At 50.0% G+C, this 12,104-nt stretch overlaps 1 protein-coding gene across 1 annotated transcript in view; it reads right to left on the reverse strand.

Moving 5' to 3' along the window:
- SH3BP5 (SH3 domain binding protein 5) overlaps positions 1-12,104 on the reverse strand; it is an 81,112-nt gene that overhangs the window by 48,144 nt on the left and 20,864 nt on the right. The window contains exon 3 of the mRNA XM_081234686.1: positions 5,444-5,572. Coding sequence (XP_081090812.1) covers positions 5,444-5,572 — 129 coding nt within the window. The remainder of the gene's footprint in view (positions 1-5,443; positions 5,573-12,104) is intronic.

The following is a 12,104-nucleotide window of genomic DNA, read 5'->3' on the forward strand; positions in this document are numbered from 1 at the left end:
CCACACTAGCTTGTTGGATGAGATGCACGTGGTCCAGCCACCCGACACCTCAGCTGACAGCAAGTCAACTGCTTGATAGATAAAGCCATCCCAGATCAGCCAATGCCCCAGCCAACCCACCAACTGACTGCACATTCATGAGATCAGCCAAAACCTGAGTTCAGAAAGCTTGCCCAGCAAAATCATGAGCTAAATAAATGTATTAAGCCACTGAGTTTGGTTTGTTTCATAGCAACAAATAACTGATACACAATTCCATTTCAGAGATGAAGAAATTAAAGCACAAACATTAAGTAACCTGCAGAGGTCCCATAGCTATTAAGTGGTAAATTGGGATTAAAAGCCAGGTAGTCTGGCTCAGAGGCCAAGCTTTGCCAGTGGTCCTACAGTTAAATCAGCTGAGTTTCAAACATTTCCCCAACCACCTACTTCCCCAAAGGAGATTAAAGCACGTGGACTTACCTGATCCCATAAACACAAAACAGGCAACTGTCAGCACTGGATAACCCTCACTATTTTGCATTTATGCTGCCCTTCAGGGTTCCAAAGTCTCCTGACACATTCCAATCATTTAAAAATCTGGGGCCTCCCTGGTGGCGCAGTGGTTGAGAGTCCGCCTGCGGATGCAGGGGATACGGGTTCGTGCCCCGGTCTGGGAGGATCCCATATGCCGCGGAGCGGCTGGGCCCGTGAGCCATGGCCGCTGGGCCTGCGCGTCCGGAGCCTGTGCTCCGCAACGGGAGAGGCCACGACAGTGAGAGGCCCGCATACCGCAAAAAGAAAAAAAAAAAAAAAAATCTGAAGGTCCACCGATGGATGAATGAATAACAAAATGTGATCTACACATACAGTGGAATATTATTCAGCCTTAAAAAGGAATGAAATTCCAACACAGGCTACAACATGGATGAACCTTGAAGACATTATGCTAAGTGACAAAAGCCAGTCACAAAAGGACAAACTCTGCACAACTCCACTTACATGGGGTACTTAGAGGAGTCAAATTCAGAGACAGAAAGTAGGACAGTGGCTGCCAAAGGCTGGGGGGAAGGGAGGAGTGCGGAGGTATTATTTAATAAGTACAGGGTTGCAGTTGGGAAAATGATAAAGTTCTGAAGGCAGATGGTGGTGAGGGTTACACAGCAATGTGAATGTACTTAATGCTACTGAATCGTGTACTTAAAAACAGTTAAGGGCTTCCCTGGTGGCGCAGTAGTTGAGAGTCCACCTGCCGATGCAGGGGACGCGGGTTCGTGCCCCGGTCCGGGAAGATCCCACATGCTGCGGAGTGGCTGGGCCTGTGAGCCATGGCTGCTGAGCCTGCGTGTCTGGAGCCTGTGCTCCGCAACGGGAGAGGCCACAACAGTGAGAGGCCCGCGTACCGCAAAAAAAAAAAAAGAAGCAGTTTAAGCGATAAATCCTATGCTAAACACAGTTTACCATCATTTTTTAAAAAGGAAAAAAAGCACAAGGGTTGGGACTGGCAGTGATAAAATGACAGGCCCGGGGCCACTGTTGGACTAGTTAGAATACAGGGAGCAGAGGAAGCAAGAAACTCTCTGCCATTCAAGTTTGCTGAGTCACACGGGCTCCACGCCCACCCACCCCCCTTCAGAATGTCCCCTGCCACACACTGAAGGCCAGATGGGCTGGCAGATATGTCAAAGCCACATTAAACACAAGCTCTGGCTCACGGACAAAACCCTCAAATAAATCAAAGCCAGTTTCCTGCCCCAACCTGGCCCAGGAGACAAAACAAGTGCTCGGCCCACTCCTGGCGGAATGCGGACTGGGTTTTCAAGATCACAGAACTGGATCTGACTCCTGGTAGGAAAATGAGTTGACATCAGGAACAATAAAGTCGGTGCAAATTTCTGATGATCAGACACAATTCTTACTGGCCCAACAATCACAAGTCTTTGTAAACTCTTTATGGAAAACCAAGCTGTAGAAGTCTTTTCCTTTGTAAGTCTCTGCTGTTCGCTGAGACTCTGGATGGATGGACAGGAGCATTCCAGACATTATAAAACCATCACTACAGTATTACCTCTTCTTTTTTGTTTTTTAAAGGAGGTATACATCAAGTATTAACAGAAGGTATGGGGACTTATTTTCTTCTTTTTGTCTATTTTCTGAATTTTCTACAATCTTTTTTTAGTGAAACCAAAATCTAAGATCATACAGGGATTCCAGCATCAAACATTAGCTCATTTAAGTCCTAAGGACACCTCAGGACTCTCACGGTCCATGACCATCACTGTTTCACTGTTTTCAGATCTCTGTTTCCACAGAGACAAGGATGCTGAGGCTCTGAGAACGCAGTGCCTCATGAGACACACTTGGAGGAGACGCTTTGAAGGCAACTCTCAGAGACCATCACTGCTACACACAGTCAGAGGAGTTTGTATATATAGAAAGGAAGGGGTGGGGGTAAGACCAGAGGAAGAAAACAGGAAGCCCCACTTGGCAGCAGCTAGGTGGGAGGCCCCGTCCCCTTCACCACCAGAAAGGTCAGAGACAGACTCAGCCTCCTGGCCAATCCCAGACGGCCCACCATCCACAGAGATAAAAAGTGACATCCTCACCCAGCCTCAGCCTCTGAGTGCCCTTCCAGTTCCTCGGCCAGAGACCAACAAGGTCCCTTGGGGCTAAGGGGTAGGGGTCACTCTGAGCCTTTTCTACCCTTCTTCCTGCCCACCTGTGAGAAGGCAGGAGTTTAAGGGGGGGTTGCAGGCATAATGCCAGGCAGGATTCCCTCAACATCATCCTGGGCTCTGCCAGCTGACGGAGAGTCACTCAGCCCCAGAGTCTGTATCACCTGATGAGGCCTGATGACTCAGTGGCTTGCCCACGGGACTCAGTAACTGCACAGTAATTGTCCTCACTGACCAAGAGATGAGAGGAAGGCGCAAAGCCACACTTCACTGCTGTCCAGCAGTGGGACCCTCCCAACGTAGCTCCCTCCTTCCTACCTCTTTTTCCATCAAAGGGGATTGGGGTGAGGAACAAAAAGGGAGTGGTGTGAAATCTATTCCAGTTGTGTCACAGCTAACTGGGGACCCACCCACCAAATGAGATTTGAATGAACCCAACCCAGATGAAGCTGGATTTGCCAGTCATGCTCCCATCCCTCTGCAGGGAAGAGGGCACACAGCAGGGAAGAAGTTGTGAGTAAAGCGGCAATGGAGAAGGAAAGCTCAGGATGCCAACGGAAGGCCGGGAGGAACATCTGGTCAACCTCATCATTCACTCATTGGTTCATTTGTTTGTTTCCTCAAGACTTGAACACCTTCTGTATGCTGGCAATGACCCAAACAGACCAACTTCCCTGTCTGGGAATTTGTGGAGTTTCACTACTATAAACAAGTAAACAATAACAGGTCGGGGGTGAGAAGTGCTATGAAGAAAAAGCCAATCAAGGAATGAGGGCTGGGGTGGCAGAGATGGTGGGCTGGCAGTTGTCATTTAAATGTTAGCCCAGGAAGGCCTTGTTGATAAAGTGACATCTGAGCAGAAAGCTGAAGGAGGTGGAGTGGACCATGCAAATCCTGTGGTTGAGACAGCAACAAACAGGGGGACCAGCAAGTTCAAGACTCTGAGGTCGGAGCATATATGACATCCGTTCAGCCAAAGGAGGGTAAGGCCCATCAGCGGGGGCTGATGGCCAAACGGCCAACCTCCAGAGGCCCCTGAACACAAAGGTCCCTTTACCAGCTCTGCTCCAAAATCTGAGCTCAGGGGACCCAGTGGGGAAACTCCCGTGGGGAAGCCACTGCCGAGGCTCCAAGGGGATGCTTTCACAGACCACTATGAAATCACCCCACGGCATGGGGACATGGATGTTTTTATATAGATATGTGTGTCCTCAAAGGGACCATAAATTCAAGTGTTGAAGACTTTCAGAAGAGGAGGTTTCATGACCTCCTCAGCACGGACCCAATGTTTACATTAAATTATCAGAAATTTCTCCTCAAACCTAACCAGAACCCTCCTCACTGCAAGGTCAAGACCACTACCACCCTGGGCTATGGTGGGTGAGACACATCGCCAACGTGGGGCACTTTGAAGGTTGTGGCACAGGGCACTTTGGAGGGAGGATGCCTTAGGGTTGGGGAGCTTCTGGGGACTGGTGAGCACCTTCTGGAGAAGGGCTCCTTCTCTCTAGAAAGCTACAGCCTTGGTGGGGCCCAGAGGAAGGCGGAGAGAAGGACGGCTGCTCAGGCTTGTTGCAGGCCAACAAGTCATGGGCACTTGGATGTTGTACAGCCCAGGGCAGCAGGACAGAGAAGGAAGGGTTTTGGGCAGCTGGTCTGTCTAGGAACAAAGGCCACATTATCTGGAAGGTTCCAACCAGAAAGCTCAGTTCAGCATTCAGAGTGCAAAACCCAAATACATAGCTAGAATCTCAGCAGAACCACCAAAGCGTCAAGGGGATCCCTGATTAGAAATCTGAGGGGTGCACGGAGCGGGGCAAGGAAGAGGAATGCCCAAGTCCTGGCCCCTTATCCTCGATGGCTCCCGCCTTAACACATTGCTGGGGCTTCGCTTCCCAAGGGCTCGCTTTCCCATCGCCTCCCCCCACCCCACCCCAGCCCAACAGCACACTGCGCACACACAGTGGGGGCCTGCCGTGGTACCTGCACTCACTGAGCAGCTGCTTACAGGCAGAGACCCTGGGAGGCGGCAGCATCTTCTGTCTCATAACACACAGCAGGGACAGGAACTCAACTGGGACCAGCTGCTCAAGAGTCACCTGAGCAGGAAGCCCCCGTGTGGGCCAAGGGGTGTGAGAGCCCCCAGCCCAGGGCCTGGCACACAGCAGGTACCACCATGTGTTGGAAGCTCTTTTCCTTCCCATTCACAGGGCCTGCATCTCAGGCTGGGAAGTCCCCACATCGGTGACAATCCAAGGAAGACACTCTGAAACCAGCAGCCCCGGCAGTCGCCTGACCACAGCCCCTCTGCCGCCCCTTTTCTGGTCTTGGTTCCTCTGTTGCCTCTTTGAGCTCTCAGGACAAAGAACCAATGTTCCAAGAGAAGCAGATGGCTAATTTCTCCCAAACCAGGGAGGAGAATATGAGGGGGGGAGCGTTCCCCCTGCTGTCCAACAGGCAGTCATCAGGGAGGGCGGAGGACAAGCCCGATGTTCTAAGCACAGCCTCTGGTCCGGCCGCCTGGGAGGTGGACCTGGGTACCAGTTCCAGCAGCAAGGCAGCAGCCCCTGGTAGGTGCATCCAAATGCCAGCATGCTTACCCTACTAATAGTACCAAGAGCAGGAGTGAAAGCAACCTGCAGTGGGGAGGAAAACAAGGGGCTGACTCCAAACGCACCTGTGGACAAAGCCACGGCTGTCCCATGGCCCTGAGCTTCAGCAGGAGGCCCATGAGTCAGAGGTGCGCCCACGGCGCGGGGCGGGGTGATGGGCAGAGCAGGAGAGCTTACCTGCCGCGCCACCCTCCGTGCCTCCCAGTAGGGCTTCGAGTCTTCCACAGCTTTGCCGATTTTCTTCACCAGCTCATCCAGTTTCACCGTTGCCTCAACCAGAACAGAGCGGAACTTCTGACGAATGTCCTGCGGACAGGAAATTGAGGACACAGTTCAGGCTTAAGAAGGAACGTGCGGAAATCTGCTTTAGTTAACCAGAAGCACCCAGAAGGGCCTCCACTCGGCCTACAAGCCCCTGATTTCACGCCTTTACAAGATGGTGTCTAGAGCACCACCATCCAAGAGAAACTTCCACGATGCTGGAGTGTCCTATTAGATGCACTGCTCAGTATGGCAGCCACTGACCACACATGGCTACTGAACACTTGACACTGACTAGCAAGACTGATGAACTAAGTCTTTAACTTATTTCATTTTAAGTAACTATATTTAAATTTAAACAGTGTGGCCAGTGACTACCTCATTGGACAGTGCAGGTTAGACTGAAAGGCTCCATCCAGGGGAAGATGCCCAGTCCGGCCACCCCTGGCAGCTTCACTCCCTAATGATGGCACCATTTGCTACGCTCTCATGATGTCCCCACCCGTGTAGCATGGTCAACATTAAACAGCGGGTACAGATTTCCCACATGCCAGGCCCTATGCTAGGCCTTGGTCCCTGCTTTCAGGGCACTTCCAGTCTGGTGGGTGAGGGAGGCATTTACAGCCCATCCCAGCGAGTCTGAGCCAGGATGGGACCAGTACAGGTGCCGTGGAACCCAGGGCAGAGAACCTCACCAGGCCAGGTCAGGCGGGCGGGGGGAGGGGGGCGAGGTTAGAGGGAGACTCGCAGGAAACTTCCAGGGGTTACTATCTGCACAGAAGCCTGAATCATGGATGGGCACCTGGGGAGGAGGGAAAATACTGAGTCCAAAGCAGGTGGCAGACCAGCGCCCCCCGGGTGGGGGGAGGGAGCAGTGTGGCATTTTCCAGAGACTGATGGAAGCTGTACGTCTGGAATGCGGAGAATGGCTAGAGATAAGGGCGGCCACCCCTCCCAGGGATGTCATGAGCAAGGTGGCCTGGATAAGAGTTTGGGAGAGAAGAACAGGCAGGTGGGCGGTGCCAGGGTTTAACCACATCGTGAAAGTCAGGAAACCAGATCCATGGATGCCACAAGGAGGAAAAAAAATTAAAAAGACAACATTTAGTCCCAGGTCTAGAAGGCCATGTTGGACGGTGGGTGAGGGCTTCAGAGACCCCACGTCCCTCCCCTCTACTCCTCTGCCCTCGGGCACTGGCCTGTCACAGCCATGCCTCAGGGTGTGTGCATGCGTTTGAGGGGGAAGTGGGTGCCCAGGGAAGGAGGAACAACACATGATCACCAGCCATGGGGCGGCCCCAAGAGCAGCCGGCCACACTGCTGGTAAAACACGTGTGCTCCGTTGGCTACAAAGGGGCTGCCTCACTATCTGAAAACTATTCCTAAACCTAAAATTATATGGACCTCTTGGGCCAACGGGATGGCTCATGGGGGTGAGGAAGGCCCCGATCACTTCTAATTTCCTTCCCCCCATCATCTCATACCGTGGGTTTTCTAGATGGGTTTGAAAGTGCCAGGGCTGCAGCATATGAAGACATGGTCTTGTATGGGAGCTTCTCAGCTCCTGAGCCCCATCCTACTTCTGACAGAGGCCTTGGCTGCTTCCCCCAGGCCTGTATCCTCCTCATCATCCTAATTTTCTCTGCCTTCCCTCCTATCTGGCCAGGCCTGCAGTCACGTGCTACAGCTACAGCTGCCGAAGACAGAACAAGACTAGGCTTGTCCTCCAGAGGAAGCGCCACAGATGTGTGCAGGCCGCCAGGGACAAGCAAAGCTCCACCAAGCTTCTGTTAGACTTGACTTCCTGTACATGGGAGGTAACATGTTGTCTAGAGCTCGGGATTTTTATCAGAGAGATGGATCTAATCCTGGTTAAACCTCTTTCTGTGAGGCCCCCATCAGGTAACTTCCTTATGAATAATTTTTATTACCTATAAAGTGGTGACTTTCCATCTCATAGGGAGGGCTGCTGGAAGGAATAAGAGAGAATGAAAACGTGAAACACCTACTAGTTCCTGGGCACACAGCAGGTACTCAATAAATGCACACAATTTTTTTCCCCCGGCATAAAAAGAGACCCACAATCCTATTAAACACCACCAAGGGGGTGGCTCTGAGGCGGGGGAGCTGACGTGAGGGCGGGAATAACCTGCTACCCTGTGTGGGCAGAGGCTTGGCAGACGCACCTACACACATGGCTGAATCCTCCCACTCAGCACCCTGGCGGGGGAGGGGCCAGCACCATGTCCAGACCACAGGTGGGAACACCAGGGGCCAAATCAGTCAGCGTGTGACCCAGGGCAGGTCACGCCATCACTCTGCCTCCTCTGGGAAATGAGAATTGTGCTCCAAACCAGTGGCCTATGGGCCCACAGGCTTAGGGCCTTCAGCCTCTACGCTGTGTACCAAATGTCAGGAAAAATCGTATATTTTTTTAAATGCGGATGCTCACATTTCTAGTAAAAAAAAAAAAAAAAAATTTTTTTTTAATCAGATGATCTGGCAAAACTGGGCCCCCATTCCTACTTGGCAACCACTGGCTAGAAGTAAAGGAGAAGACACCCCTTGGAGACTGTCCTTTCCAGCCCCCACGCCCTGTGCCGGAGCCACATCCAGCCTGCTTCACTCACTGAGCTCCCCCGCCAGGCCCTCAGAGACTTCTGATTTGCCCAGAGCTATTCTGGGTACCAGTGAATATAAGCCACCTGCCTGCATGAGGCGGGTACAGGGAACAGATGGACAGTTTCCCTTGGGGCAGACACTTACAGATGCTTTCATTCCATCAGCATATGCAATCACAAACAACCTTACCAGGTAGGTGCTATGGTTGTTCCTTTTTTTTTTCTTTAATTGAAGTATAGTTGATTTTCAATGTTGTGTTAGTTTCTGGTGTACAGCACAGTGATTCAGCTATACATATATATCTATTCTTTTTCAGATTCTTTTCCATTATAGTCTATTACAAAATCTTGAGTATAGTCCCCTGCGGGTGCTATGGTTTTTATCCACATTTTACAAAGAGGGAAACTGAGGCACAGAGCAACTAGGGAGCTTGCCGAAGGTCGCAAAGCTGGGAAACAGCACGGCCAAGATTTAAACTCAAGCAGTAAATAAATAAGCACCGTGCAGTGTGATGAGTACTAAGACCTCAGTCTACACACTGCAGTGAACACACAACCAGGAAGGACACACCCAGAGAAAGCACCATTCCAGCCAGGCCTTGGACGAAGAAGGATTTCACCAGAGAAGGGGGCATCGAGGGACCAGCAAAGCGAAGGGTGGCAGGTGGGAGGGCTGGTGGGACAGAGGAAGGAAAGGCACGTGAGCCACACTGAGGCCTTTGAACTCTATCCCACACACAATGGGAGACAGGGTGGGTTTCTCGTGTGAGTCTCAATTTACTTGCCACGTGCCTGTTGTCAGCAATGCTTGAAGAATTCTCTACCACAAAAAACAAAAGTTCTCATCGTTCCCTGGACGGCATGGCTGTGAACAGAGCTTTCCTAGCTGCAACAGTGTAAACTCCGAACACTGACTACAACGCAGTCCCGCTGGGAGGGACAGGGGTGGAGGAGGACACAGGAGGAAGGAGACTAAAGCCTCATCTTCCATAGGGGGTGTCCACAGATAAGAACTAAAACTAAGAAGTCAAGAAGTAGCCACACAAAGCCTACTGTTTAGAGTCACAGAAGTAACAGAATCCAACAGCACATTAAAAGGATCAGACACCATGATCAAGTGGGGTTTATCCCAGGGATGCAAGGATTCTTTAATATACGCAAATCAATCAACGTGATACACATATTAACAATTTGAAGGATAAAAACCGCATGATAATCTCAGTAGATACAGAAAAAGCTTTTGACAAAATTCAACACCCATTTATGATAAAACCTCTCCAGAAAGTAGGCATAGGGGGAACTTACCTCAACATAATAAAAGCCATAAACCACAAACCCACAGCCAACATCATTCTCAATGGTGAAAAACTGAAAGCATTTCCTCTAAGATCAGGAACAAGACAAGGGTGCCCACTCTCACCACTATTATTCAACACAGTTTTAGAAGTCCTAGCCATGGCAATCAGGGAAGAAAAAGAAATAAAAGGGATACAAATTGTAAAAGAAGAAGTAAAACTGTCACTGTTTGGAGATGACATGATACTATACACAGAGAATCCTAAAGATGCCACTAGAGTCACAGATGTAAATACCTAAATAATCAGCTAAAATATGTTAAACTGATCAATTAAATTGCCTCTAAGGGAGAAATAAATGGGGATAGGGTTGGGGGAGAGTGTTGTTTGTTTTATTTTGTTTTCTGCCCTTTTTAAAATTGTAGTAAAATATCACGGTGGATTTTTAAGCAGAGGCATCACCAGATCAAATCTGGGTTTTACCAAAGAGTGGACTGGGGTCTTCATGTGAGTCTGGTCGGCAGATTCAGGGACCACCAGCCTGGTCAAGCGTGTGACCATCAAAGGGTGTTGGGCCCAGGAAATATGATTTGACATCAGCGTCTCCCTCTATAAAAGAGGCTGTGTTGCCAGAGAGGATGACGCATGGCTGGCTGACAGCCAAGCACCAACAACTTATTCATCCAAGACGTGTTAAAAGCTAAACATAAAGCCAGCCTTCTCCCTGATAAAAGAGTGGGCCTAGTTCTGGTACCATCCCACAAAGGGATGGCTACCTGAGTAATAATTCATGGCTACTCATGGCTACCTGAGTAATAATTCACTACAAATACTGGAGTGTGGGAGCCCACAAACCAAAACCTTTCCTGCCTACCCAACATAATAGCCCTGATTTTCCCAGGCCTCACCCTGGTCCCAGAACTGGTCCCATGCCTGGCCAATCAGTTGGGGATACTCCTAGCCTCAGTGATTGCTGAGGGAGGGCACGGGACTGATCAGAACCAGTAAGATTTCATTCTGGGACTTTTCTGAAACTGTTAGAGGAACTTTTTGCACTGAGATGGCTGAGAAGACGGAATGAAAGCTGGAGCAGACGGCAGCCATCTTGGCACCATGAGGGCAGAGCCTGCCAAAGGCAGGGAGGGAGTCCCATGACACTTTGAGCTCTTGGACCTAGCAATGCTTTACAGTCTAACCCCATACTCCACTCTCCTAGAGCCAAAATAGTGCACACACACACCCAATTGTCCCCCCTTGCTTTATGTTGTGTTTAAGCTAGTTGGAATTGAATTTCTATCATTTGCAACTGAATTAAGCCTTTAAAAAAGAACTGAAAAATACTGTATGCCTTAAGGTAGTCACATTAATGTATTCAGGGAGGGGAAAGTCAATCTACAGTCTATAATGTGGCAAACCACTGTAACTAAATACAGGTAACTGCTGGAGGGCTCCTGCCCCTGATAATAAAGCCATGCTTATAAGGAGCAGGGTCTGGGGAACTTAATTCAACCTACCCTGTATAAAGTATTTCTTTTTTTTTTTTTAATCCATCTTAAGGCCAGCTGGCCACAATTGAACTTGTGTTTTTTGCCTTATTTCCTAGTGCGAGAAAAGACTCGGCCGTGGTTCTTTGTCTCCTACAATTACAGGCAAATGTGTCTCCCAAGATCAGAATGGGGGCTGCTTCCAGGAGTGTCCAGGGAGGAGAGATGGCTGTTTTCCCTACAGTAAGTGATCCATGGAGAGAAGCAGTTCAGAAGTACAAACACCTCAGGAGAACGAGCAGAGCTTCCACCAGTCAACAAAAATAAGCCACATACCAGCCAGGGCTGTTTACCAGCTGATTTTTTTTAGATCAGCACTTGAAGGAGTTCTAAAAGGGCTCCCTCGGCCTGGATGAGGCCTCATATCTTCCAATCTCAAAACTGTGTCACATCCATCAGGTGACTGAGACTGAGGGCAATTTATTCACGTGGAGAACTGCTGAGGGTGGCAGTCTCCCTGTTTGAATACGTCAGTGTGTCAAAGATGCAGCCCCGTATCAGACAAGAACCTCAGCCCCGCGAAACCAGCACCAGTGTGCCTTGGAAACAGCAGGCAGGGGTCACCACCCTGGGGACAATCCTGTTTTCTGGCCAATCCACTCACCCAAGCCTCGATGATCTCGCCTGTAAGCTGAGAAGGGCAGCCTCTCCCCTTCACAAAGGTGTCCCCAGAACCAAGCGAGATTAGGACGCAATGTCAGTTTTTAAAAATAACTGTCCTACAAATTAAAGATGACACCAAACTTCAAAAGATCCCTAGTAATGCCATTTATAAATACACTGCTTTCTGCTCATGGAAAGATTTCACAGGCATGATCTGAGACTCACAAGGACCCTGTAGGACAGGATGGCCAGGCTCAGCAAGAAGGTTGGTCCCTAGTCTCCAGATAAGAGACCTCAGCCCCAGGGGAGAAGTGCTGGCTTGACCTAAGGTCACACGCAGGGGAGCGTCAGGCTAGCGTCAGGAGCACAGACCACTAGTCCTAAGTTCCATGTGTCTTTCCCTTCACCTCTGGTTCCCAAAGTCTGGTCCAAGGAACACAGGGGTAGGGGCTGGGGGCTCCCTGAGACCTTTTCTGGGAGTCTGCAAGGTCAAAACCATTTTCATAATTGAGTT

Source organism: Mesoplodon bidens, assembly GCF_964165515.1.
Source record: "Mesoplodon bidens genome assembly, chromosome: 5".
NCBI classification, from domain to species: Eukaryota; Metazoa; Chordata; class Mammalia; order Artiodactyla; family Ziphiidae; genus Mesoplodon; species Mesoplodon bidens.